General features: G+C 56.9%; 1 protein-coding gene across 1 annotated transcript in view; it reads right to left on the bottom strand.

Moving 5' to 3' along the window:
• The window catches only part of PARVB (parvin beta), a 103,574-nt gene extending 77,098 nt beyond the window's left edge, over nucleotides 1-26,476 (bottom strand). The window contains 2 exon segments of the mRNA XM_045465439.1: nucleotides 26,348-26,422; nucleotides 26,425-26,476. Coding sequence (XP_045321395.1) covers nucleotides 26,348-26,422; nucleotides 26,425-26,461 — 112 coding nt within the window. The 5' untranslated portion in view covers nucleotides 26,462-26,476.
• Nucleotides 26,477-26,872: the final 396 nt, after the last annotated feature.

Genomic DNA, 26,872 nt, shown 5'->3' with positions numbered 1-26,872 from the left:
CCGACTTCGGCCCAGGTCATGATCTCGCGGTCCGTGAGTTCGAGCCCCGCGTCGGGCTCTGTGCCGACAGCTCGGAGCCTGGAGCCCGCTTCGGATTCTGTGTCTCCCTCTCTCTCTGCCCCTCCCCTGCTCCCTCTCTCTCTCTCTCTCTCTCTCGAAAATAAATATTCAAAAAAATTTTTAATGAATCAAAAATATAAAATAAGGTTTCTTTAAACAGGAGCACACATAAAACAAGGCTATACGTTCATCAGTTCGTGAAAACACTGCGACCAGATGCCCCAAGGAACCTAGCCCTGTGTCCCCCCCCGCCAAGAGCGGTTCCGTATCTGCTGACGAGTGTTTGTGGGGAGGACGTAAGAACCGTGAACTGACTGTATTCCAGAAAGGCATGGCGCCCTCTTTCCCCCCTGTCACGCTCTTCCTCAACTCCTCTTCCCGAGTGACACCAAACTCTACCTTCGTGGTCCAGGCCCGAGGGAGCCGGGTTCATCCCGACTTCTGTCCAGGCACTGTGTCCCCGGATGACACCGGCCCACGGGGGGCAACTCACGCTGAGTCTGGTGTCCTCAAGCCCGGGCCAGGAACACCAGGACTTGAACCCCAAACCGCCCAGCTCCAACCACCCTTCTCACCACCCGTTTCTCTCACTGCCAGCTCAGCCGAAGTCGGTCCTGCTCGACGGTTTATTTAAAAACAATTTTTTTAAGTTTACTTATTTTGAGAGAAACGGAGACAGTGTGGGTGGTGGAGGGGCAGAGGGAGGGAGACACAGAGAACCCCAAGCGGTCAGCGCAGAGCCCGACGCAGGGCTCGAACCCACGAAACCGTGAGACCGTGACCCAAGCCTAGACCAAGAGTCAGACGCTTAACCGACTGAGCCACCCAGCCGCCCCCATCCTGCTCGACGGTTTCCGAGTCTCCGTTTGAAAGCAGTTCCTCACTCCCCAGCCACGGAAGCAAGAGACACCCCGTGACAAGCAGCCAGCAAACTCCTGGGCAAGAAGCCACCCTTCGTTTCTGAATCCTTCCCACCTTCTCGGAACAGGAGGAAAAGGTTGCCTTTGGTGACAAGCAGGAGACAGAGCACTGCCGTGGGAAACACGCGACCCAGGACTGTCACATCCGCCCCTCCGGCGTGCTAGGCGAACGCACCCCGACGATGACAAGCGCTGTTTGAAATCAAACGACAGCAGTCTTTGTACCTGTTTAATAACACACCTCCTTAGCTGTCAAACAAGCCAAGTGAGACTTTTGCGAGGAAGACAGCGTGTGACAGCCTTTCTTTCAGCCACAACACCATCAACACCAAGCACATGGCATTCTGAACTTACGCCCAACACCCACGGCCAGCCCTGCTCCCGGAAGAACAAGAAAGAGGGGCGCCTGGAGGGGGTTTCAGGCGGTTAACGGTCCAAGTCCCGATTTCGGCTCAGGTCACGATCCCGCGGTTTGAGGGTTCGAGCCCCACGTCGGGCTCTGTGCTGCCAGTGCGGAGCCTGCTTGGGATTCTCTCTCCCTCTCTCTCTGTCCCTCCCCTGCTTGCTCTCTCCCTTTCTCTCTCTGTCAAAATAAATAAAAATTAAAAGAAATAAAAAACAGGAAAGAGACTATACCTGCTCATCAAATCCCCCCAAGGCCACCAATGAGCTGTGTTTGTTTTAAAGGAGTGGATGTCAGGAGAAACTGCTGTTTACCTTATGCCTCAAAAAAACTGTACAGAATGAAATTATAAAGCAGAAGTGAATCTACAAGGGCTTATCGAGGGGCGCCTGGGTGGGTCAGTCGGTTAAGCATCTGACTGTGGCCTGGGTCACAATCTCACGGTCCGTGAGTTCGAGCCCCATGTCGAGCTCTGTGCTGACAGCTCAGAGCCTGGAGCCTGCTTCGGATTCTGTGTCTCCCTCTCTGCCCCTCTCCCGCTCTCTCTCTCTCTCTCTCTCTCTAAAAATAAAACATTAAAAATAAGAATAAGTAAATACATAAACAGGCTTCTTGATTTGTAAGCTGGGGGCACCGGGCAGACACAGCTCCACGGTCTTTTTCAAATGAAAAGCAAAGACCGACCCTCCTTCTCCCTTCAGAACCAAGAACAGACTTCAAGACCAACCACCAAATGTGCAGCACCAAGATAAAACATGATCAACCATGGGCTTACGGCTTATCGTCATCACACCCTCATCCATGAAAATAATCACAGTAATGATAACTAACGGCTTTGAGGCACGTACTAAGTGGGGGGTACTGTGGGAGGCATGGCGTCCCCCCAGAATTCGTACCCACCTGGAACCCCCAAACGTGACCCCACTTGGAGAGGGGGCCTTTGCAGGTGCTACCAAGAAGAGGTCAGGGGTGCCTGGGTGGCTCAGGCGGTTGAGCGTCCGACTTCGGCTCAGGTCGTGATCTCACGGTTCGTGAGTTCGAGACCCGCCTCGGGTTCTGTGCTGACAGCTCGGAGCCTGGAGCCTGCTTCAGATTCTGTGTCTCCCCCTCTCTCTGCCCCTCCCCTGCTCATGCTCTCTCTCTCTCTCTCTCTGAAAAACAAGTAAACATTAAAAAAATTCACAAAATAAAAAGGAAGAGGTCGCTACTGGTGTGCTGAGAGGAAGAGGGAAGTCTGGAAACCAGACACAGAGGGCAGGTGGCTGTGCGGCGACAGAGGTGGGGACTGGAGCGACGTGTCTACAAGCCGACTGTCACCAAGGACCGTGGGGACCACCAGAAATGAGGAAAAGGCAAGGAGGGACGGATTCCCCCCGCTCCTTCACACCCCAGGCGCCGGAGGCCGAGGACCGAGACTCAGGACCCCAGCCGCGCTTCTCGCTGTTAAAGCCGCAAAGTGGGTGTGCGTTGGGTTCCACCTGCTGACTTCCTGAGCTCGGCCAAGGCAGACCTGAGACAGGCCTGCTCAGAGTGCGGGTAAGTCCAGGCTCTGAACCGTGGTCCCACACGGGCCCTCGGACAGCTCCCGGGACACCGTGTGCCAGCTCCCTCTGGGCCTCGTTCCTGGCTGAGCACCAGCCTCTTCTCGGTCTTTGGATTTTCCACCAGCGCAGATTATTTTTAGCAGCTGCTCCCGCCCTACAGTCACTTCATTAGTTTGGGACCCAAATAATCCCATTATATATGGCTCGACTGGCTCATAAAATCATCCTGCCTTCTCCCAAATATTTAGGGAGCCTGCCACCACGTGCTAGGTCTTGTTCGGTACATGGCACGTCTCAGAAAATCCTTTACGCCGCCAATGGTCACAAATCCCCTAATTTAATTTACTCTTCAATGCGTTGGCTTCTCCCACCAATGGCCCCGCGAGGACCCCAGTGCTGGCTCTCGGCCGACCTGCCTTTCGGAGCGCTTCCCAGGTGATGTCTCTGGTTGTGTTCTAGAAATCAGCCTGACACCCCGAGGCTATGCCCATCCGCTGACGGGAGAACCAGGGCTCAGAGGGCAATCTGTCCAGTGAGAAGGTAGGGGACGCTACGGGCAGAAGGGGAAGATCGCCATCCGCACCCCTGGCCACCTGCTCTCCATCTAAGTCAAAACTCAGCCCAAGTGCTCCTCAGCCCCGAGTCACCGTGCTCCTGGCACGGGACCCGACACACTGGTGCAAAGAGGCGGGGTGGCCACATCCCAGAGCTGAGCCGCGCAGATGGGCGATCCCAAGAGTCCCGGGACACGCACGACGTGGGAATAAATTTTTCCCTTGGTTTCTTAAATTGTGAGATACACTTCACAGAAAAATCACCACTTTAACCACCGTTGAGTGGACAGTCCGATGCATTAAGTACATTCCCGTGGTGACACAAGGGGACCCCGTCCACCTCCACGTTTTCACCTTCACTTGGTCCCCATGAAACAGCTCCCCATCCCCCCCTCCCCCAGCCCCTGGTGCCCCCACCTACTTTCCGTCTCTAGGAATCTGGCTCCCGCAGGGACCTCGCAGAAGCAGAATTCTACACTGTCTGTCCGTTTGCGACTCGTTCACTTGGCATAATGTCCTCAAGGTTCATCCATGTGATGGCAGGTTTTCCTTCCTTTTTTTTTTTTTTAAAAGCTTATTTTTTTATTTTGAGAGAGAGAGAACAGGGGAGGGACAGATGGGGGGGGACAGAGAGAGGCGGGGACAGCGGATCTGGAGTGGGCTGCATGCTGTCCGCACAGAGCCTGATGGGAGGCTCGCGCTCACGCACCGCGAGATCACGACCTGAGCCGAAATCAAGAGTCAGACGCTTAACTGATACGTTGCGACGCAGCGGCATGATTAACCAAGCGTCCATGGACGGACGGATAAGCTAAATGTGGTCCATCCATACAGCGGAATATGATTCAGCTTCACAAAGAAAGGAAATTCTTGGGGTGCCTGGGTGGCTCAGTCTGTGGAGCCTCCAACTTCGGCTCGGGTCATGATCTCGCAGTCCATGAGTTTGAGCCCCGCGTCGGGCTCTGTGCTGACAGCTCAGAGCCTGGAACCTGCTTTGGGTTCTGTGTCTCCCTCTCTCTCTGCCCCTAACCCGCTTGCATTCTGTCTCTGTATCTCTCAAAAATAAATAAAAGTTAAAAATAATAATAATAAAAAAAAAAACCCGGGATTGGCAAAGGACAGCCAGTGGGCCAAATCTGGCCCGGCACCTACTTTTGTAACGGGCTTTATTGGCACACAGCCACACCTATACGTTTAGGTATCGCCTACAGCTGCTTTCATGCGACAGCGGCAGCATTGACGGTTTCTACAGCGACCATATGGCTCGCAGAGCCTGAAATATTTACTCTCTGGACCCCTGCAAGAAAAGATTCCCGGCTTTTCGTAACACACGTATTCCATACTTCCAAGGGGCGGGGGATCTGGGACTGGGGGGAGGAGGGGGAGTCTGACGTCCTTCGGCCTCTCCTGGATCCTAGACCCACCTGGACGCCTGCCTGGTCGGCGTTCACACCGCCTCTCGGGGGGCGGCCAGGCCTGGAGCGCTTCTGGGTCAGCGCCTTACCCCGACGTCCACGTGGGACCTTCAAATTCACTCACGGCCACCCTGGCTGGAGACCCACTGAGGCAGTCAGCAGGTCCGAGGTCAGACGGAGACTAAGACGGCACCTATAACCAAGGACCCCAAACCGGGGCGCTGAACACAGACCCACGGCTCTGGAGGCCCCAAGACTGAGAGCAAGGTGGAGGGCCGTGCCCCCTCTGATGGCTCCGGGGAGGGTCCTTCCTGCCTCTCCCTGGTGTCTGTGGTGACGGTCAGTCCCCAGGGCTCCGCGGCTCGTGGCTGCCTCACCTCTATGTCTGCCCCTGTGTGACGTCGCTCTTCTCCAACCCGACCGGATCAGGGACCCGCCCCACTCCAGGGCCTCATCCTAACCTACATCTAAATCACATCCGCAAAGACCCTATTTCCAAATAAGGTCACATTCACAGGCCCTGGGGGTCAGGACATCTCTTGTGGGGTGGGGGTGGGGGGGCGGTTAATACGATTCAACCCATCACGGAGACCTCTTGGTCTGCTGCGCTGACGTGAACCTAAGCCAAGTGCTGCCTGCTGTGGGCGTCACTTACCAAACGCACGCCAACCAGAGAAAGTGCGCCTTCCACCAAGAGGGAGTGCGGGCAGCTCCTCCTCTCCCTTTGGCGGCCGTGGCCAAGTCTGAAACCAGCCCACGGAGACACAGAGCCCCTCGCCTGGCTCGCGTCCAGGCTGGGCCTCAAGGGCCCTCCTTAAGGGCCAGACGCCCAGGGATGGAGTCACAGGCTGCAGACGGCCGCAGCCTCGCCAGCGGAACGGTCTCTGCTGAATTTTATTTGTAATTCCTCCCCCCACCCAGCGCCTACGAACAGCAGCCCGCGTGATGTAACCCCCCTTCCGGGCTCTCCCTCTCACTTCGTCAGGGTTACATCTGTGTTTTGCAGCAGGGAATCTGCAGCCACAAAGCACCTGTCTTCGATTACACGGCACCTGTCAAAGGAGACCCTCTCCACCAACTGGCAGGAAGACTTTCATGGCTGCCTGGGTAAAGTGTCACAGAAGATCTGTGTTTCTCCTCTCGTGGCTGTTACTCAGCACAGACAGGGCTCAGGAGCCGGCAGCACCGAGAGGGAGAGAGCCACAGGGCACCGGGCACTTCGTTCCACAGAGCGGACGGCAAAAAGCAGACCCCAGCACCTAAAAGGGGCGTTTGCATGGCACAGGCAACAATAAACCCCCGGTCTGTTCCCAGCGGCAAGTTCTCTGCCCAATTTTCTCTTCTCTGCACCCGGTGACAAATGTGGGCACACTCAGGTGACACGTCACAGCTTACGGGGCCTTCTCCCACATGTCGACACATTTAATTCTTTGTGAGTTTTTAACTTGTATTCATTTTTGGACAGAGAGAGAGAGAGACAGAGCAGGAGCAGGGGAGGGGGGAGGGGCAGAGAGAGAGGGAGACAGACACAGAACCCGAAGCAGGTTCCAGGCTCTGAGCTGTCCGCACAGAGCCCGACGCGGGGCTCGAACCCACGCACCGTGAGATCATGACCTGAGCCGAAGTCGGACGCTCACCCGACTGAGCCACCTAGGCGCCCCGTAACTCATTTAATTCTTGGAACAATCCTGGCGTTGGTAAGAGAGCTGTTGCCATCAAAGCCCTTGTTCAGACAACGGGACGAGGCTGGGCCCATGTCAAGGTCACCGAGCTAAGAGGGGACAAAGTGACCTAGGTCCTGTGCCTTCCTACCAGTCTGTAGCATATAGAGTCTTGACAGGTGCGGAAGGTGCCCGGGGGGATTGGGCCATTGGCATTTCTTTTCCAATAACAGTTTAAGAAGACAGAAAGAATACACACCTCGGATCTAGAGCATGGAGTCTATGCCACAGACTGGGGGGCAGTGAACCCCTGGGGGGCCAAATCTGGCCTCTGGTCTGCTTTTTGTAAATAAAGCTTTATTGGAACCCGGCCACGCCCACCCGTTTACGATCTTCTCTGGCTGCAAGGGCAGAGTGGAGGAGTTGCCACGAAGGCTAGAGAACCTCCCATCTGTCTCTCTGCAAGCGGAGGTTTGCAGACCCTGCTGGGCGGGGGGGGGGGGGGGGTGCTGAGCGGTGGAGGGAGGGACCTGGGTGAGCCCCGCACAGGCACCCCAGGTGCTGCCTGCCCACAGTACGGAGCAGGTGCGGGGCTCGCTCACGGTGGGCGCAGCGAGCCCACCCCTGCCAGGGACGCGCAGAGGCCGAGGCCTGCGCGGCCGGTGCCCCAAAATGCACTCGCGTCACGTTCCGGGTGGCTGAGCCCACGTCCTGGGCAGACAGGGGGCCCCCGCCTTTCAGAGCAACGAGGTACCAATTCAAGCTGGATTTCTGGCTGGCACCTCCTGGGCTACCGCAGCCCCTAGAGCTCTCGCAAGGCGCTCAGAAGTCGTGCTTCAAACCGGATGGCTCCAACACAGAGGAAAATCAAAACCAATCAGTGGGGCCTGGGCAGCCGTGGGGACGATGCCTCGGAGAAACCTAACGGGGCTCGGAGCGCCAGTGGCACTGCGTGAGTCCCCTGCTCCCGCTGGACTCCAGTTCGCGCACCGGCGCAGAGGGGCGGAACCACCCCCAGATCCATCGGGCTGCAGCTCACCCCGAGGAGGGGAGCTAAGGCCCTCGTCCGGTGGCTCGATGGGCAAAGGGGGGAGGAAAAGAGCGCCCTGGCTCGTGGACGGGGTCGTCCGTTCTGACAGCGACACACAGAAGCCTGCCGGCTTCGGGGAGAAGGCCGCTCGGCAAGAGACCCGGCTTCCCACCCCCTCTCGGGGCCTCCGTTTCCTGACAAGGAGACTCTGCTTACATTTCACTTCTCTGGGAAGGTGGCCCAGCCCTGAGCACAGCCGGGAGGCCAGGGACCCGGGCCTGCAGCCAGCTCCCAGGGCCACGTGGCCACAAGATCTCGGTGGTGGGGCCGATGTCAGCACAGCTCGACACAGGAGGGTGCATGGGTGACCCGGCCTCGGGATAGGACACCAGGGGGTGGGAGTGCACGGGTGATCAGGCCTCGGGATAGGACACCAGGGGCCGACCTGGTGGCCCGGGGGAGGGGGAGGGGAGGCAGGGCCCTCCACCCCCACCCCTGCGATGCCGTAGGCACGTGAGCCACACATGCAGGGCAGGGTCACGGCGGGGCCCCCATCCCTGAGTCAGGCTCTTTGAGGCCACTCCTCTGCCTTTCTAGGCTTGCGTACGTAAGACAAACCTTCCTGCCCGAAATACTGCAAGCCGGATCTCTGTCACTGACCACCTGAACAATCCTGCGGCCCCGCGAGCGAGGGGGGACCTTCTCTCCACACGGAAGCAGGGATGAGGATTCTGTTTAAGCTCACCTCATTCAAGTGCAAGGCCCCCTGGGGCCCTGGTCTTTATCCTGGGGGAGGGGAGGGATTGTTGTTTATTGTTGATGGGTTTTTGGCAACTTCTCTGGGGCAGGAAGGGATCCGAGTGCCAATGAGAGACAGATGTCCCTGACCAGGGCCACACTCTGCCCCAAACTGTGACCCCCCCCCAGGACTGAATGCCCCCTCCCCCAAATTAACAGCTCTGTCTCCCTCCTGCCCAGCTGGATAGTGGGTCTCCTCTGCCAGGGCCCCTCTTAAAAATAAGCACACTTAGGGGCACCTGGGTGGCTCAGTCGGTTAAGCATCCGACTTCGGCTCAGGTCGTGATCTCACGGTTTGTGAGTTCGAGCCCCGCGTCCAGCTGTGTGCAGACAGCTCAGAGCCTGGAGCCTGCTTCGGATTCTGTGTCTCCCTCTCTCTCTGCCCCTCCCCTGCTCGTGTCGTTTCTCTCAAAAATAAATAAGCATTAAACAAAAAAAAAAAAAAAAAAAATTGTTTTAAATAAACCACCTTGAAAGAGGCAGCGGACAAAGGAGCCAGGTCTCCCTGTGGCTGTGGCCAGCCCTGACGTTGATCCTTCACCTGAAAGGACAGTGTCACCTGTGTCACTGGTGGTCACGACCAGACAGGGGCCTGAGCCAGCCTCTGCATGGCCCCCCGCCGCACCTTACACACTCCTGCCCACTGTCCCCTGCATTCCAGCCACACAGGCTGTTATTTGTGTCCTGGGGCGGCAGTCACTAAGGGCCACAGCCCCGGGGCTGTAAACATAGGACCTTACGCTCTCCCTACTCTGTCCCCACTCTGGAGGCTGGATGCCCAGGATCAAGGTATTGTGCCTATGTCCTGATTTCCCCCTTTTTATAAGGACACTATGCACATCGGATCAGGGACCGCCCCAAAGACCCTCCCTCTAGATAAGGTCGCTCTCGGAGGTACTGGGGGCTGGGGCGCTGGGTTCACAGCACAGGAATGGCGGGGGATGCGACTCACCCCCTCAGCTTCCCGAAGGCTGTTCCCTATGGCTGTACACACCCCACGTGCTAAACCCGCTCACCCTCCAGCATGAGCTCAAAAGCCACCTCTAAGGGGAGCCCTCCCGGCCCCCGGGCAGGGCTGGCCCCCACCACATGCCTTAAGGTCCCTCCTCCCCGGGGCAGGCCTGGAGGGTCTCATCTGCCCCCGCCTGTTCTGCAGAAAGGCATGCCTTTTCGCTGGCCAAGGGCCAGGCTCTACCCCCAATGCCCACCCCAGCGACGCCTTCTGAAGGAACAAAGAAGCCAGTGAGCGAGTGAATGAAGGCAGCTGGAGGAACACAGGTCTCAAGGCTCTACTCCCGCAAATGTCTTTATCCCCGTGTCCTGGGGTGGCTTTGAGGGCCCCTGAATACGTCCCTGCACTTCCGCCGTGGGTCCCAGGCATCGTCTGGAAGGAAACCTCCCCACGAGTCTTTTAGGAAGGCCTTCCTCGTGCCCATTATACAGACGAGGAAACCGAGGCGGAGGGTGACGGCGATGCAAGCAGGGCAACAAGGCGGGGTACAGCCCGGTGGCCGGGGGCACAGGCTCGGTGTGGCTCCCAGCTCCCCAAGTCCAAGGCGCCGGGCCCCAGGCCAGAGCGTTCAAACTCTCGTCTCCCTCCTTGATGTTCCTCATCTGCGAAATGGGTCCCAACAGCGCCCTGCTGTGAGGACGGAGGCGCGAAAAGCATGCAGCGCTGCGGGTGTGCTCCCAGCTGAGGAGGAAGACAGGACACTGGGGCCCCGGGCCTCCCTGCAGCTGGGCTCTGTGCTCAACCTCCGCGTGCGTGACTTCGCTTAATCGTCAAAGCCATCAGAGATCATCAGGCTGCCGTTCCCAGCCTCACTGATAAGGGCCCTGAGGCTCCAGTCGGCAGACTCTGACCTCATCCTCCAAGCCCCCGCCGCACCCTCCACACTGCCCACAACGAACCGGGACAAACCCCCGTGATGTCACCGAGGCTTCTGCAGCACCTTCTGTGGTTAACACGACACCCCGGCTCACGCTATCAGAGCAACGAACGCCCCTCTGCACCTCCGTTAATCGGGTGAGTCCAAGGGGGGCTGCATAGGGAGATAACATGTGACCGAGACAGGCTGCGATGCAGCTCAATGACGGTCAAATGCACCGGCCCCTGTGCCTGGGCCTGGCCTCTATCAGACCTGCCAGGTGGCTACCTGGGAGCCGCCGGCTTATGCCACCTCCGGGGCCAGGAGCTCATCCCCCCTGCAGCCAGCCCCCTCCCAGCCCCATCGGCAGGGCCTCGACCTCCCCTCTGGGTTCAGAGTGAGACACGAGCAAGACGGAGGGGCCAGAACCAGCACGTGGGCCACTCAGAGGGTCCCTGCCGGCCAGGAACCAGGGCTGAAGCCGAGACACTCGGTTAATCCCGGGCATGGAAATCTTCCACGTACGCGGCATCCAAAGGGATAAACCTCCCGGGGATAAGCCTAACCAAGGAGGCAAAAAGCCCTGTACGGCGAGAGCCGCAAAACACCTGCTAAGGCAGCTTAAAGAAAACCTAAATAAATGGATAGACATCCTCGTTCGGGGATGAGAAGGCTTAACGTCGTTACGACGACGATACTACCCCAAGCGATCTTCAGCTTCTATGCAATCCCTACAAAATCCCCGTGGCGACTTCTACAGAAATAGGAAAACCCGTCCCCAAATTCATGGGGAATCTTCAGGGACTGCAGCTCGCCAAGACAATGTCGAAAACGAAGGACAGAGGGGAAGAAATTTACCGCGACGCCGCAGTAACCAGGTCAGTGTGGGACTGGCATAGGACAGACGTACCGGCCAATGAAATGGCAGGGACAGCCCAGGAATAAACCCACACACGGATGGTCAACTGACTTTGAGCAAGGGGGCCAAGATCGTGGGGAATAAAGAGTGGACAGCAAGAGCGAGGGGGGCCCCCAGACAGGGTCTTGCCAGCCCATCAGCACCGTGAGCGCTGGGCCAGCATCAGGGCAGGGCCACTGCACCCCCAGCCCGCCCCTGGTCTCAGGGGGGCTCAAAGGCATAGAGGAGTGACCACCTGCCTGGGAGGCCAAAGGATAACGAATGACAGGGAACAACTGAAAGTTTGAGAAGCCAGGCCTGAGCATCGACACCAGGCCCAACAATAATAGTCCTCAAATGCCTTGGGCCCCTTGGGGTGCCTGAGGGGCTCAGTCAGTTGAGCGTCTGACTTTGGTTCAGGTCATGATCTCACGGTTCATGAGTTCAAGCCCCGCATCGGGCTCTGTGCCGACAGCTCGGAGCCTGGAGCCTGCTCTGGATCCCGTGTCTCCCTCTCTCTCTGCCCCTCCCCTGCTGTTGTGCGCGTGCTCTCTCTCTCTCTCTCTCTCTCTCTCTCTCTCTCTCTCTCAAAAATAAATAAAGGTTAAATTCCTTGGGCCCCATAACATCCACTGACTCATTTCCCTCCTTACATCTCTCAGAGCAACATACTGAAACCATCATCTTGACCCAGTGGGTCGTCAATCAGCTCAGTGTGACCAGCACGTTTCTTTAATGAAATGAAACAGAATCGAATAGAAAAGGCCAATGTGTTTCACTGACAGGAAGACAGGAGTCTGTGGCTATGAATAAATGTAGGTTTCAACTGGTGCTTCTGCGTAAAATGCCTTTCTTACCGGGGGGGGGGGGGGGGGGGGGGGGGGGGGCAAGGTCAAATTAAAGTTTCACAGACACCTGTCCCAGCTCAGACCTTCTGACCATTTGTCAGCCCCACAGGAACCTCATCAAAGTCTCCCTCCCGAAGCACACAAGGTCAGCAAAACTGCACACACAAACGCTGGGGGTCCCCATTCTCTCTTCCCCAACGAGGACAGCATCAGACCCGCCTCAACGCATCGCAGCGGTGATCGGATGAGACCATCTGAGCAAGCAGCAGCCCCTCGGTGGGGGACGGCTGCCACCAAAACAGGCAGGGACCGGGGACAGGACAATGAGGAGGAAGACTCCACCAAGCCACGGCCGACCGGACCGCCCATCCTCACCCCAAGGTTAAAGAGCCCACCTTGGAAACGCAAAGACACGGGCTTACGGCGGGAGAGAAACTGACAAGCTCAGGCTTCCGCTCTCAGCCCAAGCGCTGTTTTCCTAACTGCTTTGCTGACAAAGAATTCACACTCCGTGCAATTCACCCGTGTCAAGTGCGCGATTCGGTGGGTTTGAGGATATTCACCCCTTCTGCGGCCGTCACCACAGTCGGGTCCGGAACGTTCTCATCACCCCAGAAAGAAACCCTGTACCCACACTGCCAGGAACTCCCCGTCCTCCCAAGCCTGTCGCAAACACGAATCTCCTACCCCATCCCGTGGATTTGCCCGTTCCGTACATTTCGTAACTACGGCCCCACACCACCTGTGGCCTTTGGTCTGGCTTCCGTCGCTGAGTATCCCGTCCCCAAGTTGCGGAACGCATTGGTACTTCACTCCCTTTTACTGCCGAATAGTATTCCCTTGTCTGGCTAGACCATATCGTGTTCATCCACCCATCTGCTGAAGGGCATCCGGGGCCGTTTCCGCCTCGTGGCAATTCTGAACAATCAGCAGAGCCTCCACGTAAATCTCAAACAAGCCTACCTCTCCTTCAGTGACAACACTCACACCGTGGAAGTGATCAAGCCAGCTAAATGTGTACAAAAAGAGTATTTTTTTTCTCCCCCCCCCCCCGCCCCCAAGAGATCTTCTAAGCAAGAAAATTAGGATCAGCCTACCAGCAGGGCTCTAAGAAAGAAAAACTGAATAATAACTGTAGAAACGTGTCCTCGTGGGGCGCCTGGGTGGCGCAGTCGGTTAAGCGTCCGACTTCAGCCAGGTCACGATCTCGCGGTCCGTGAGTTCGAGCCCCGCGTCAGGCTCTGGGCTGATGGCTCAGAGCCTGGAGCCTGTTTCCGATTCTGTGTCTCCCTCTCTCTCTGCCCCTCCCCCGTTCATGCTCTGTCTCTCTCTGTCCCAAAAAAAATAAATAAAAACGTTGAAAAAAAAAAATTAAAAAAAAAAAAAAGAAACGTGTCCTCGCAAGGAGACCCAAGCAAAAAACGAAACAAAAGCAGAGCCCAGCTGCACACGATAAGGTTGGAATTCCGCGCGCTGCTCCAACAAAATTTCAAATCATTAAAATCTCATTATACTAATAATATGTTTTCTAGGCAGACTTAACTAAAACACGCTCTTCCCCTAACAAAGTGCAGACATTCTCAGAAGCAGCAGCAGTGCGGGATGTTTGAAGATGACAGCTCTCGGGGCACCGCGTCTCCCGCCCCGGCGCTGCAAACGCCTGCAGCCCGCACCTGATCAGGCGACAGGCAGAAACGACAACTGACGAGCTCCCGGCCCTTCGCTGACATTCTGTCTCCTAAGTGTTCTTAAACGGAAGCGACCATCCAAACACGTCATGATGATGTCATTCTGTTTTATTATTTCCGCCCACGTGCCGCTGCGGGTCCCCTGGTCTTCTCTTCACCCGTCTTCTCTATGTGATGGGCAAAGTAGGGTCTGGAGGCAGTGGTCACAGTGACAGCTATCACCCGTGGAGGGCTTGCTACACGCCTGGCCCAGGCAGCTTCCCCCGATATTGTATTAGTAACGTTTTCGAGAGGCGCCTGGGTGGCTCAGTCAGTTAAGCGTCCGACTTTGGCTCAGGTCACGATCTTGTGGTTCGCGGGTTCGAGCCCCGCGTTGGGCTCTGTGCTGACGGCTCGGAGCCTGGAGCCCGCTTCGCATTCTGTGTCTCCTTCTCTCTCTGCCCCTCCCCGCTCACGCCCTGTCTGACTTTGTCTCTCAAAAATAAATAAATGTAAAAAAAAAAAAAAAAAAAACATTTTTTTTTTTTTAATTTAGAAACTACCCAACTAACTTCCTAGGTGAGTGCACCATCCTACCGCCCCCTGCCCCCCCCACAGGGCACAAAGTAAGAGTTTGTCCCTCATCCCCACCAAGTCTCGGCTGACCATTTCAGCTGTTCCGGTGAGTGTGGACTGTATCTGGTTCATTTCCTGGATGTCTAATGATGCTTTTCCAGATGCACATTGGCCATTCATACATCTTTGGTGGAGTGTCTGTCCAGACCTTTTATCTACCCTTTTATTGCGGTTTTTCTTTATTATCAAGTCGTAGGAGTTCTTTACAGATCATGGACAGCAGTCCTTTATCAGCTAGGTGCTTGGGGAATTGTGTTAATTCCCAAACAGAAACAGATCTGTTTGGTCCTCCGGCAAGGTCTTCCCTGGCCCAGGGCTTCTAAAACCCTAGCAACTTCCTACGTGATGACAGAGACAGTCACCCAAGGAAAGGGCTGGTTGCCAGGGGGAACCAACCAGGAGATTAGAGAGCTGGCCCTTTCAGCCTCCCCCACCCCGACACGGCCCTCTGGGGCTACAGATGGGACTTCAGTCACCGATGGCCAATGATTTCATCCATCGTGCCTATGTAATGAAGCCTCCATAGAAACCCAAGAGGACTGGGCTGGGAAAGCTCCCGGGCTGGTGAGCGCGTGCGAGTGCACGAGACTGGCACCCACCCACCCCCACGGCGCCCCGTGCATCTCCTCCGTGTGAGGAGGTCACTTCTGAGTGACCCTTGCATGCAAGCCAGCGAGCGATCTGGCGAGCAGAACGTTTCTCTGAGCTCTGCGAGCCGGGGCAGCAAATCGAGGGCACCCAAGGAGGGGTCATGGGAACCTCTGATTTGTCACCACGGGTCAGAAGCACGGGTGAGGGCCCAGACTTGTGCCCGGCATCTGGAGGCCTGGGGCAGACGTGTGGGGCTGAGCCCTGTCCTTGGAGAGAGTATCAGAATCGGGCTGAATTACAGGACACCCGGCTGGTGTCAGAGGACTGCTCAGCAGTGCTGGGGAGAAGAACCCCCACATCGGAATTTCTGTCGGCACCACAGTGGGTGATGGGAGGGGAACCGGCACCAGAACCTAGGAGTATTTTCTCCCACTCTGTGGCTTGACTGGGCCCAGTTCAAATTACATCATTTAATAACCCACTTAATTCCCCAACAACCCTAGAGGTAAGTACTCTCTGCAGAAGAGGAACCCGAGGCTCAGGGCTGGGAAGTACCCTTCCCCAGGTCGAGGCCCCAGAGTGCCGCGGGATTTGGTTCAAACCCTGGAAGCTGGGCTCCAAGATGCGTGGCCCTAAACCGCCACATGGATTGATTGCTTCCTGCTTACTGGGCAAATACACAAAGACCACAGGGTGAGTGACAGAAGGTCATTTCTTATCATTATCTTCCGAGAGGACACAGGAGGCCTAGGATTCAGGCCAGGGGGGGAGGGAGGTGGGCGCTGGGCCAGCAACTCTGGCAGGAACATTCAAGGGGGCAGAGAGGGGCCCAACCTGCTGGAGGCACCAGTGACACGAAGGGGCAGAGGGACAGCGTTTGTAAGGGGCCCCCAGCCAGGGAAGAATGCGGGGGGGGAGCAGGGGGAGGGCGGGGCGGGGGCTGGCCGATTGCAGGGCAGAAAACACAGAGTCAGCAAGGCTCTGGACTGTAGCCGCCGGGGGTCTGTCTTCTTTCTGTAAATGCCAGTGAGTCCATTCGGCACAGAATGGATGTCATTTGTCTCCTCCGGAGCACCTTCCTGCCACCGTGGCTGAGTGCATCTCAAATGCCAGAGAAGAAAGCGGCTTTACTGTGAGCCAGCTGGGAAAATTATTCACATTTGAATCACTTCTCCAGGTTGCAAGGCTGGCCCACTTATAAGCCAGGCTGCTGGGGTTTTAATCTCCCCGGCTGGGGGCATGACCTCTGCAAGGGACCTCGCTTCCCCCAGCCCCCCGTCCGCTCATCTGCAAAATGAGAATAAGCACATAGCACCCACTTCCCTGCTTTGTGTGAGCCACAGTCGGGGTGATGCCTGGAACGTTACAAGAGCCCAACAAGGCTTAGCCGTGGCCGTGGCCGTGGCTGCGGCTGCGGCTGCAGGAGACCCCACTCCGGCTTTTCTTCCTGTTTAGTTCTTCTTTTAATCGTTTTCCCTCACGTCTTCCCTGATGATCTTCTATCGAGCTTGTGTATATCAGGTATGGATGCGTTCAGGTCTTACTTTGAAAGGCAGTATTCATTTTCAAAATAAGAAAAAAAAAAAAGAGAGGGATAAAGACGCTTCAAATGAGGCTTTGGGAAGGAGCTCCCTTAAATTCCACCTGCACCAGCACGGCGTCCCCCTCTCCCCAGCCTGCTGCGAGGGTGCTCTGTCCACAAAGCAGCACCTGCACGGTTCTGGCAGGCTCCGTGGTGGGGGGAGGGGGGGTGGGGGGGAGAGGGGAGCAAACACTGAGAGCAGCCACGGTTCCATGGAACCGGCAGCTGCTTCCTGGACTGCTGGGTTCAAGCAAGCTCTGAGCGAGCCCCAGGAGTCAGGCAACGTCTGTTCCCTCCCTAATAACTTACTATTAGAGCAAAGCCCAGATCCTTTGGAACTACGGTTTTTCGAATGAAAGTACAAAAGCGTGTAAGTTTTTAGAACAACAGGCGTGGAGTGCCTGGGTGGCTCGGGCGGTTACGTGTCCAACTCTTGACTTCGGCTCAGGTCACGATCTCACGGTTCGTGGGTTTGAGCCCCGCGTCGGGCTCTGCGCGGACAGCGTGGAGCCTGCTTGGGATTCTGCCTCTGCCCGCCCCCCCCCCCCCGCTTCTTCTCTCTCTCTCTCTCTCTCAAAAAATTTTTTAAAAAATTTAAAAACAGGTTTAAATTAAAAAAAAAAAAAACAGGCAGATTAAGACAGCCTTACTTGGGGCAACCCACATTCGTGCCGGATTCTGGCTAATATGCAAAGGCTCGAAGACCCCCAACCAAGAGCAGTCCTTTCAAAATGCCTAAGCTCGAACCCGTTTACTTTCGACTATGAACACGAAAGCATAAAACCATGTAGAGTTTGCCTACTGTTCAGTTCTCTAAGCTGGCAAGGAAGCCCCATCGGAGACCCAGGCGGACGACACGCACCTGAGCTGACCGCCCTTCCCAGGGTCCCGGCTGACCTCCCTTCACCAGCTGCTCAGTAAAGCGAGGAAGTTGCCACTTCGCCGCAGTCATACCCTTCAAGGGCGCGTGCACTGCACTTCCTGGTCACGGCGGGCCAGGAGACAAGGTCGAGTACCAGCACCCTTCAAACGCGTATTTTTTAAAGGATTCACAAGCCTTTGTTACCAAGAGCTAACTAGTGGCTCCACGGAACAAACGCAGTGAGAAAGGAGAAGCCAGAGCTGTTGAAACGACACGGGACCCGGAGGAGAAGAGGGAAGGGGCTTCTGTCTGGGGGATGACGTCACTAAGGAAGTGAGCCTCCCGAGTACAGGGCAGGCTTGACTGCTCAATCCCTGCACGCTTTCCCCCTGAGCCCAGACGCCGCCTCAGAACCCTCCTTAACCCAGGAGCAAGCAGTCGTTAGAAAAGCAGCGGCGTCCACCCTCAAGAGGCAGCCGTCACGCCGCCCCTGCCCGGCCCCTAAGCGGCTCTGGTGTCCGTGTCAGTGCCCTCACTTGCCAACATCGTCCTCAAGGACCACGGCCTGGGCACGCCCCCAGGCGCTCATAAGACTTCACCTCCGCCAGCCTGTTATCCTCACACACATGGCCCAAGGGCCAGTGCCACCGGGCTCCGCGTGGCCCGCGTGGTCAGGACAGAGGCTCAGGGGTGAAGCAGCAGACGCACGCGGCAAGGGTGCAAAGCCCAGACCTGGCTCCTCCACCGCCCTCGGCCTCCCCTGGAACACACACCGCGCTCCTGAGGAACAGCCGAGACGAGCCAGCTGGGAACTGCGGAGTGCTATCTCCCCTGCACTCCCCCTCCGGAGCTGGAACACGGAGCCTCGAGGGGGTTCCCACGGCCCCACACTCCGAGTCGGGAGAAAAGTAAAGGATCCCCCCACCAGCTTGGCGGAGCAGATCCCGCGCCTCCCAGACCTGCTCACTCTGTTCTCAGTGACAACCAGAAAGCGGGGTCGCTAGGACGCGAGAGCCGCCAAAAATTCTCGACTTGAGCGCATTCCATACAATGCTCTTTACCCCAACAGCAATTAGTACAGACAAGCAGATTCACGCCACCAAGCCAACATATTTACAGCGCACTCCTAAGCCTCCTAATCTGTTGTTTCAGCCCCTGCGTTAACATAATAAACAGCAAACAGACTCCCTAGGAAGTAAAGCAGTTTTGCATCTGAAACCTACATAAAGCAAGAGCTGATGCCAGAGAGGAAACCTGCTTCCTCAGGGTACATCTTTTATGTGACGGAACCGGCTATTTGGAAACCAAGAGACGGCTGGGTAAAGGTACCTACCTGGCCTTTGCCAACCACAGCGGGGGTGGGGGGGCGGGGATCGATCACACGGAGCACTTAAAAACCACTCCCAGCAAGCACGTACCCACTCATGTCTTATAAACATCCCTTCATTATTCTGACGACCGGACAGGGAGCACGATGAAAAAGCAAGTTCAGGATGTGTGATAAATATTAATTCTGGGGAGTTAAGACAGGCGTTCAGAGCAGAGCTCCTCTGATGAGTGTGGGGTTGCCAAGGCGACTGATGCTTCTGGGGCCCGGGAGGTAGGACCAGGATGCTAAGAGAACCACCCAGAGTTAGCTGTTCCTAAAGAGGCCGTCTCTGCACAGAAAGGTAAGGAGCATGAAAGTCACCGCTCTGGGCTCCGAGGCAGTTTCCCTTTCTCACCGAAGCAAGGGTTTCCAAGAGATGTTAGTGGGCCACCAAGAAAAAGAGCCCAGTTTGGTACAAGTTGACATGCCTACGTGTGTTTCTCTTGTAAAAACAACCCCTCCCCTGGCCCGCTCCCCACCCCCATGACCTGGGGAAACAAACAAGGAGAAATGCTGGGCTTGAAGATCGCCATCAGGATAATAATCAAAGGAAACTACAAAGCCACACCAAAAGCTCCCTGAAAGCCACTTCCTCTGGGCCAGAGAGAGGAAAAACAGCACAGCGGTTTCCAGTGATTTCTACCCCCACCTCCCTAAGGAATGTGTCGCAATCCAAGAGCTGAACAGAGTCACAGATGAACAGACAGTGCATTTCCTCTCCGACCGGAGCTGCCCCTCCGCACCGCCCATGAACAGAAGTGGCTCAAAGAAGAGGCATTTGCGTCTGGAGAAAAGGGTGCGGAGTTCTTCAGAGAACCTCGTGGGCCCGACACTGGCTCCTCATACCGTAGACTATTCTAGAACCCACCATGTGCCTGGCCCGGTCCTCACCTACTTACATGCCTCCATGGTCCCATTCCCTTCTCACAGGTTAGGAGTCCCACTGACCTAAAACATGATCTGCAGTTCATGTTCAAAGGGTCCTGCAGATCGGCAAAGTGATCACGTGCATGCCTGGAAACGCAAAGAATTCTAAGAGTCCTATCTCCCGGGCCAAAGACACGAAGCTCATTACAAATTCTTTCCCTCTATGTTGACACCATTCCATTTTTATTTTTGAAGGTAAATCAGGGACGCCCAGTGGCTCAGTCAGTTAAGCATCTGACTCCTGATTTCAGCTCAGGTCATGAGGTCACGGTTCGTGAATTTGAGCCGAACGTAGGGCTGTGTGCTGACAGTGCGGAGCCTGCTTGGGATTCTCTCTCTCTCCTCTCTCAAAATAAATGAACTTTAAAAGATAAAAATAGGGGCGCCTGGGTGGCCCAGTCGGTTGGGCGTCCGACTTCAGCTCAGGTCACGATCTCGCGATCCGTGAGTTCGAGCCCCGCGTCGGGCTCTGGGCTGACGGCTCGGATCCTGGAGCCTGCTTCCGATTCTGTGTCTCCCCCTCTCTCTGCCCCTCCCCCGTTCATGCTCTGTCTCTCTCTGTCTCAAAAATAAATAAACGTTAAAAAAAAAATTAAAAAAGAATAATAAAAAAATAAGATAAAAATAAAAACATAAAAGTCAATCAATGGGCTGTTGAGCTCTGCTATAAAACAGCATGTAGAAATCACTTCAAAGTTTGCAAAATGTCTTGAATGGGCTGCAAACTACCACTCCAGTGGCGACCCGGGTGTGTCAGCCCTGCAAGCACTGGGAGCTGGGGACGAGGCAGAGAACGCGGCCTCATCTGATGTTTTCACCCAAAACGTCTTCATTCTTAGAGCGGCCTCTGGGCCACGACTTCTGCAGCTGCTCTGTCCTCACTGTCTGGGAATCCAGATTCTTCCCCACCCACCGCACCGCCTGGGGGAAGTCCACCTGTGCCCGTGTGCACGGTGGCCGTTCCCACCCCCGGCACCCACTAGACCTTCTAAAGTAACACGGATCGCGGCTGACCGCGACCCCCATGCCACACCACAGCCCAGCCACCGTGAACTGCCTACATTTCCCCAAAAGCCGGGGACGAGCCAGGGTCTCCTCCAGGGCCCCTGGCGGGAAGCCCCACACACCCACCCCCTCCTGGCTAATTCCCAGCCTTCCTTTGCATGCCATCAGGGGGACCATTTCCTCCAGCCGGAACGGGTTGTGTGTCCCCCAAAGGTCTCGATCGCCAGCTCCCGAGGACAGGCCTGTGGCCGTCACTGCCCCATCACCAGCTCCCAGCCTGCCAGGTAAGCGCCCGTCAAGACTCCTCCACCTGTGCCCTTAGGGCCTAGAAGTCAGGGCCACCTCCTCCCTCTGCTGTCCTGGAAGGGGAGGATGTCCCCCTCCCCCTTCTGGGGGGGGAGGGGGTCTGGCTGCACGTCCTCTGAACCTTCAGGAAAGTCTGAAAGTTCGTTTCTTCTGGGGAGGAGCGCTCTCCCATCTTGCACACTCTGGGAATCTGCCCCCCAACAGGACCCCGCTCACCAGGAGCCTGCGACTGGTGCCTGGGCCCAAGTAGGCCAGGCGGATTCTCCCCCTCAGGAAACTGAGCAGAGAGCCCCAGATGCTGAGCCCCAGGCCAGGCACGTTCACGGCAGGGCTGCAGGGGGTTCTCGACTCCAGGGGCTGAGCCCGGAGTTGCTTCCCCACCAGCTGGGACTACTCAGCCCTCTCTTGGAGTTCTCGAGACACCTCCAGAAACAAACATCCGGGTCGTCCACGTTGGCACTCTGACCGGACATCTGGGGCCAATAATTCACTGCTATGTGCTGTTACAGCACAAGCTGTCTGTCCTGTGTGTTGTAGGATGTGCACAGCATTCCTGGCCCGCATCCCCTGGATGCCAGTAGCACCCCAGCCCCAGTCGTGACCACCCAACATGTCCCCAGACAATGCCAGCGTCCCCTGGGGGCAGAGGCACCCCCAGAACCACTAAACCCATGGTGAAGTGGCTACTGGGCGAGGTTGTGTTTTCTCAGCTATAAAACGAGGGGGAAATCCCTGCCCCGCGTAGAACTTGCAGTGAGTTAAAAATTCCTACCTCGCAGGGCTAAATTACATAGCATCTTTATCCCGGTGTTCTTATTATAGAGCAATGTGTGAGCGGGTTGTGCTGGGGTCTACGCAGAATCAACACGGCTGATCACTCCGTAAAAGACAGGGCTTAAGATGGGTGGTGTAGAGGGGCGCCTGGGTGGCTCAGTTGGTTAAGCATCCAACTTCAGCTCAGGTCATGATCTCAAGGTTCGTGGGTTCGAACCAGGTGCCGACAGCTCAGAGCCTGGAGCCTGCCTCGGATGCTGTGTCTCCCTCTCTCTCTGGCCCTCCCCAGCTCATGCTCTGTCTCTCTCTGTCTCAAAAATAAACATTAAAAAAAAAAAAATGTAAGATGGGTGGTGTAGAGATTTTCTCCTGGAAGTTACTTAAGAAGCTTAATACTTTCAACCTTCAGTTCAAGGTCACAGCCACCTCATGGTCCCTTTAGATTTAGATCCTGCGGGAGGTCTCCATCAGTAACTTGCTCATTGACCGATGTTTCTGCATCAAATGCCAGCAGGAAGAGAAGCAGAAGACGAGCCCCACACTAGGAGAAAATATCTACAAAAGGCTCCAGTGCATCTGAAACACACAAGGAGCTCTTAGCATCCGACAGTAAGAAATCAAACAACTCGATTAAAAAAGAGCCCAAGATCTGAACAGACACGTCACCAACCGGCACATTCCGCATAGAAGTCATCAGGGAACGAGAACCTGGCTGCTCTAAGGAAGTACATTTACAGGGGGCGCCTGGGTAGCTCAGTCGGTTAAGCGTCCGACTTCGGCTCAGGTCATGATCTCACGGTCCGTGGGTCCGAGCCCCGCGTCGGGCTCTGTGCTGACAGCTCGGAGCCTGGAGCCTGTTTCAGATTCTGTGTCTCCTTCTCTCTCTGTTCCTCCCCTGCTCATGCTCTGTCTCTCTCTGTCTCTCAAAATTAAATTAAAATGTTTAAAAAAAAAAAAAAGAAAGAAAGTACATTTACAAAAAAAAAAAAAAAAAAAAAGACAATAAGAACTTCCTAAATGCTTTCTTTCCTCAGAAAGGAGGGACAGGTGTCTGGGCCTTCCATTCGGCCCCTTCCATCCAGGGCCATCCTGGCCCCAGAGCTGGCTGCTCACCTCTAAAGACTTAACAAGGCAGCTGCGGTCCCTGGAATGTCCCTGGCCCCACCTCGTGGCCCACTGGACCTCTAGGGTCTTTCATCCGTGGTCACCAGGGGGACCTGGCGTGGGCAGTCTTTCCCCTGCACGTGCTCTGCCCAGCTCCAGTAAAACCAAAGCAGCTTTTTTTTTTTTTTCAACGTTTATTTATTTTTGGGACAGAGAGAGACAGAGCATGAACGGGGGAGGGGCAGAGAGAGAGAGACACACAGAATCGGAAACAGGCTCCAGGCCCTGAGCCATCAGCCCAGAGCCCGACGCGGGGCTCGAACTCACGGACCGCGAGATCGTGACCTGAGCCGAAGTCGGACGCTTAACCGACTGCGCCACCCAGGCGCTCCCAAAGCAGCTTCTAATAAGTTGCTCCCGAAAGTCTCCGGGCCTTCTACGGGGAGCTTTGGGGTTTTTCAAGGGTTCCTTCCCACACTTTCCGATGTCCACAGTTAGTCACAGTTCTGTTTTCTAAACCGGGCCACCACGTGACACGATGTGGTTCCCTCCCGGAGAACATCAGCCTGAATCACGCCGTTAATTCATCCATGGGCACTTCCTGCACCGGCTCCTCCGAACCCCAGAACAACGCATTTCCTAAAATGATCTCGTCTGGCAGAAGACAGGACGTTTACCCCAACGTGTCTCTCTGTGCCTTGTCACAACTACAACCTCTGCCAATCTGGTGGGGAGTGGGCAGTGCCTGCAGGCTCCCCACATCTCTAACCTCCAGAATCTTCACCCCCGCCCCCACGGGGGCTGCGCCACCCCCCACGCTCCTGAAATCACCGCTGACTTTGTAACAAAAAGGAAAATGAAACCCACCGTACACCTGTCAGCGCCTGACAATCTCTAAGCACCCACCCTCTTCCTGATGGTGCCAGGGTAGGCAAATGAGTGCCATCCCGCAGGGGCCCGAAGTCCGGGCCAGGTCCCGCCCCAGCTCGAGAACTGCATGAACAGCACGGAGATCGGGAGGGCACACGGCCAAGCAACTGGCCTCCTAGAGTCCTGGCAACCCTCAATTACTCAGGACCTCGTTATCCAGTCTCTGCATCCGTGCGGTCCACCTCCCAGAAGACCAGTCGGAAGCCACTAAGCCCTTCTAGGCCCAGCCTCTCGCCCCAGTGCCTACGTCTGAGCTCAATTCGGGTTTTGGGCCTTTGGTTTGTATGGGGAACCTCCCCCCCCAGTATGCCAGGCACCCCAACTTTGAGAACCGAGGCAGAGCTCCCTGCCTAACGTACGCAAAAGCAACCACAGCAAACCACAAGCATCCCTGCCCACCCTCTTCATCACAGGATGCCTCTGACCACTGGGATTCTTGGTGCGTTCACATCAGACCAGACTGGCCCTCAATTTACTAGACGCACTCTAGTTCCGAGAAAGCAAAGACGAGAAGCATCTCACTTTGCAACTCGGGACCAGTCCATCACTCCAGGCCTGTGTTCTTCCTATTCCGGGAGCGTAGATGTCACCCCTAAAAAGCTGCGGCAGTCCAGAACATTCCACTTACTTGCTATTCTGCGGGAGCTGTCTTTCCCTGGTTCCTTCTGATCTCAACCCAAACATGACCTGTTCTGAGCCCTTCTCTGTCGGCCTGCACTTTCCATGTCTCCTTCAGATCACACGCTAGTCTAGTGCTACTAGTCTGTTTACTTATCACAACGGACTCCCTGTTCCACGAAAGCAAGAACCTTGGCTGGGGACGCCTGGGTGGCTCAATCTGTTAAGCGTCCAACTCTTGATATTGGCTCAGGTCGTGATCTCACAGTTTGTGAGTTCAAGCCCCGCATCGGGCTCTGTGCTGACAGTGCGGAGCCTGCTTGGGATTCTCTCTCTCTCTCTCTCTCTCTCTCTGCCCCTCTCCTGCTCACTCTCTCTCAAAAAATAAATAAATAAGCTTAAAAAAATTAAAAAAAAAAAAAAAAGAACCTTGGCTGTCTCTTCTGAGGCTGAACAAATTGGGAGAGGAAATGTCACTTATGTCTGCAATTGAGGCCCTGAAATGACTTTTGTTGAGGGCAACGTGACTGTGGGTGCGGACACACATCACCAAGGCAGACTGAATGACACAGAGGGGTGACTCTCACGTATATCATCTCACTTGGGAGGTATGACTCGTAAGGCTCGAGAGAGGAGTGGCCAATTTGTTCAGGACTATGGGGAAGCCACTAAAAGGTGACAAGGTCCTCCCCCGACACGGGAACTGAATAATCTAATTCGGTAAAAGCTTCCCTGATGGGAGATGCCAGGGTGCACCCCCCACCTCCACCAAAATCCCTGAAGGGAACGTATCCCCTAGAGGGAAAAGTGTCACACAGGCATCCCTGGGAATACACACGTCCCACGAGGAAATTAACGGAGTTAGTGTCCCCGTGGGTACGCATCCTTGGGGTACATGTGTCCCAGGGGGTACAATCAACCTGGAAAAACAAAAGACTTTTTAGGGGATAAGTCTGCCCCAGGTGGCTTCAGGAGATCAGTCGACACACCCCTAACTCTCAGGTCCTTTTTCCTCCAGGACCTGCCTGAGGCCAGCCTCCCCCACCTGCCTTATCACAGCTGCCTCTTCCCTTCCCTGTAAGCGCAGCTCACCCAGGCCCATCCGGAATCTGTCCCAGAGGAGGAATCTCCTCGCCAGACAAAGGGAAAATTCAGGAATGCAAGTCCTCGGACAGGCCCTGGGAACAGCAGTGCATTTGAAGCACACACAGGCCGGCAGAAGTGAAGTCCCCGGCAACTCTTTTCAAAAACTTTTAAAATGTAAGGGAAAGCAGGTGGTTTTTTTAGGATTATCTGCCGAAGCACACAGAAGGGGGAGGGGAGCTCCGAAGCCCTAGGTCGCAGCCCCCGCCCCCGCCCCCACCCCCGGCCCGGGGCCTCTGCACACTCTGGCCCCCTTCCTTCCTCCCCGCTCCAGGGCGGGGGCGGCGTCCCCCGCAGCGGCTCCCGCACCGAACCCCCACCGGCCCCCCCCCCCGCCCCGGCCCGGGCCGAGCCAGCAAATGCCCGGCGAAGGGAGGGTGACCGCGCACGGCTAACGTGCGGTCGGCCCGCAGGCGGTCCGGGTGGAGGGCGACTCGAGCCGGCGTGCGCGCCGCAGGGCAACGCGCCTCCCGCTCCACGTCCGCCTTCCGCTCGAGCGCCCATCCGCGACCCGCCGCGGGAGGGGGCGGCCCGGCTCGCCCAAGTGCCCCCAGCTGGCGTTTAAAGGGCCCGGGAGGAAGCAGGAACGAGGGTCAAGGCCTCTGCCGAAGGTCACGGCGGCGCGCCGCGCGGGCCGGCGGGGTCAGGCGACCGGAGCGCGCGGGCCGGGGAGCCACCCCCTGCGGGGGACGCGTGGACCCCGGCAGAGCCCGGAGACGCGTGCGCGGGGCCCGGCGGGGCGGGGACGCGGGGACCCGGCGGTGGGGGGGAGGGGAGGGGGGGGAGCCACCCGGGCGGGGCGCGCGGGGACGCCTGCGCGGCCGGCGCACTCACCCTCCCTGGCCTTTTTCTTCCTCGCCAGCGTGCCGCCGAGCTTGCCCAGGAACGACTCGTCCTTCTTCATCCTGGGGGCCGCAGGGGGGGCGAGCGCAGCGGCGCGGAGGACATGGGCCGCGCGGGGGCCGCCAGCGGGCGCAGCGCGAGTGGGAACCGCCCGGGTCGCCGCCGCCGCCGCCCGCTCGCCCGGGGAGGGGCCGGAGGGCGCGGCCCCCGCCGCCCGCCCCCGCCCCCCTCGGTCCCCGCCCCCATCCCCCCGCCCCCGGGGCCGACGCGCTGCCGCAGAGGCCACGGCCGTCCCGGCTCTGCGGTCGCCGCCTTGAGCCCTCGGCCGATCCCGCGCCGCGCGCCCGTACTCCCCCCTCCGAGAAGTGAAGGGGCTCGGCTCCCGAGGGCCGCGCGGGCCGCACCCCCGGGGCTCGCGGCGACCTTTTGTCCTACACGCTCGAGCCCCGCGCCCGAGGGCTCCGGTGCCGGTGCCCAGGCTCCGGTGGGGAGCGCGGCCGACGTGCGGCAAAGAAC

This window comes from Leopardus geoffroyi, chromosome B4 (assembly GCF_018350155.1).
Source record: "Leopardus geoffroyi isolate Oge1 chromosome B4, O.geoffroyi_Oge1_pat1.0, whole genome shotgun sequence".
Lineage (NCBI taxonomy): Eukaryota > Metazoa > Chordata > Mammalia > Carnivora > Felidae > Leopardus > Leopardus geoffroyi.
This window is presented reverse-complemented; position numbering and strand designations above follow the sequence as displayed.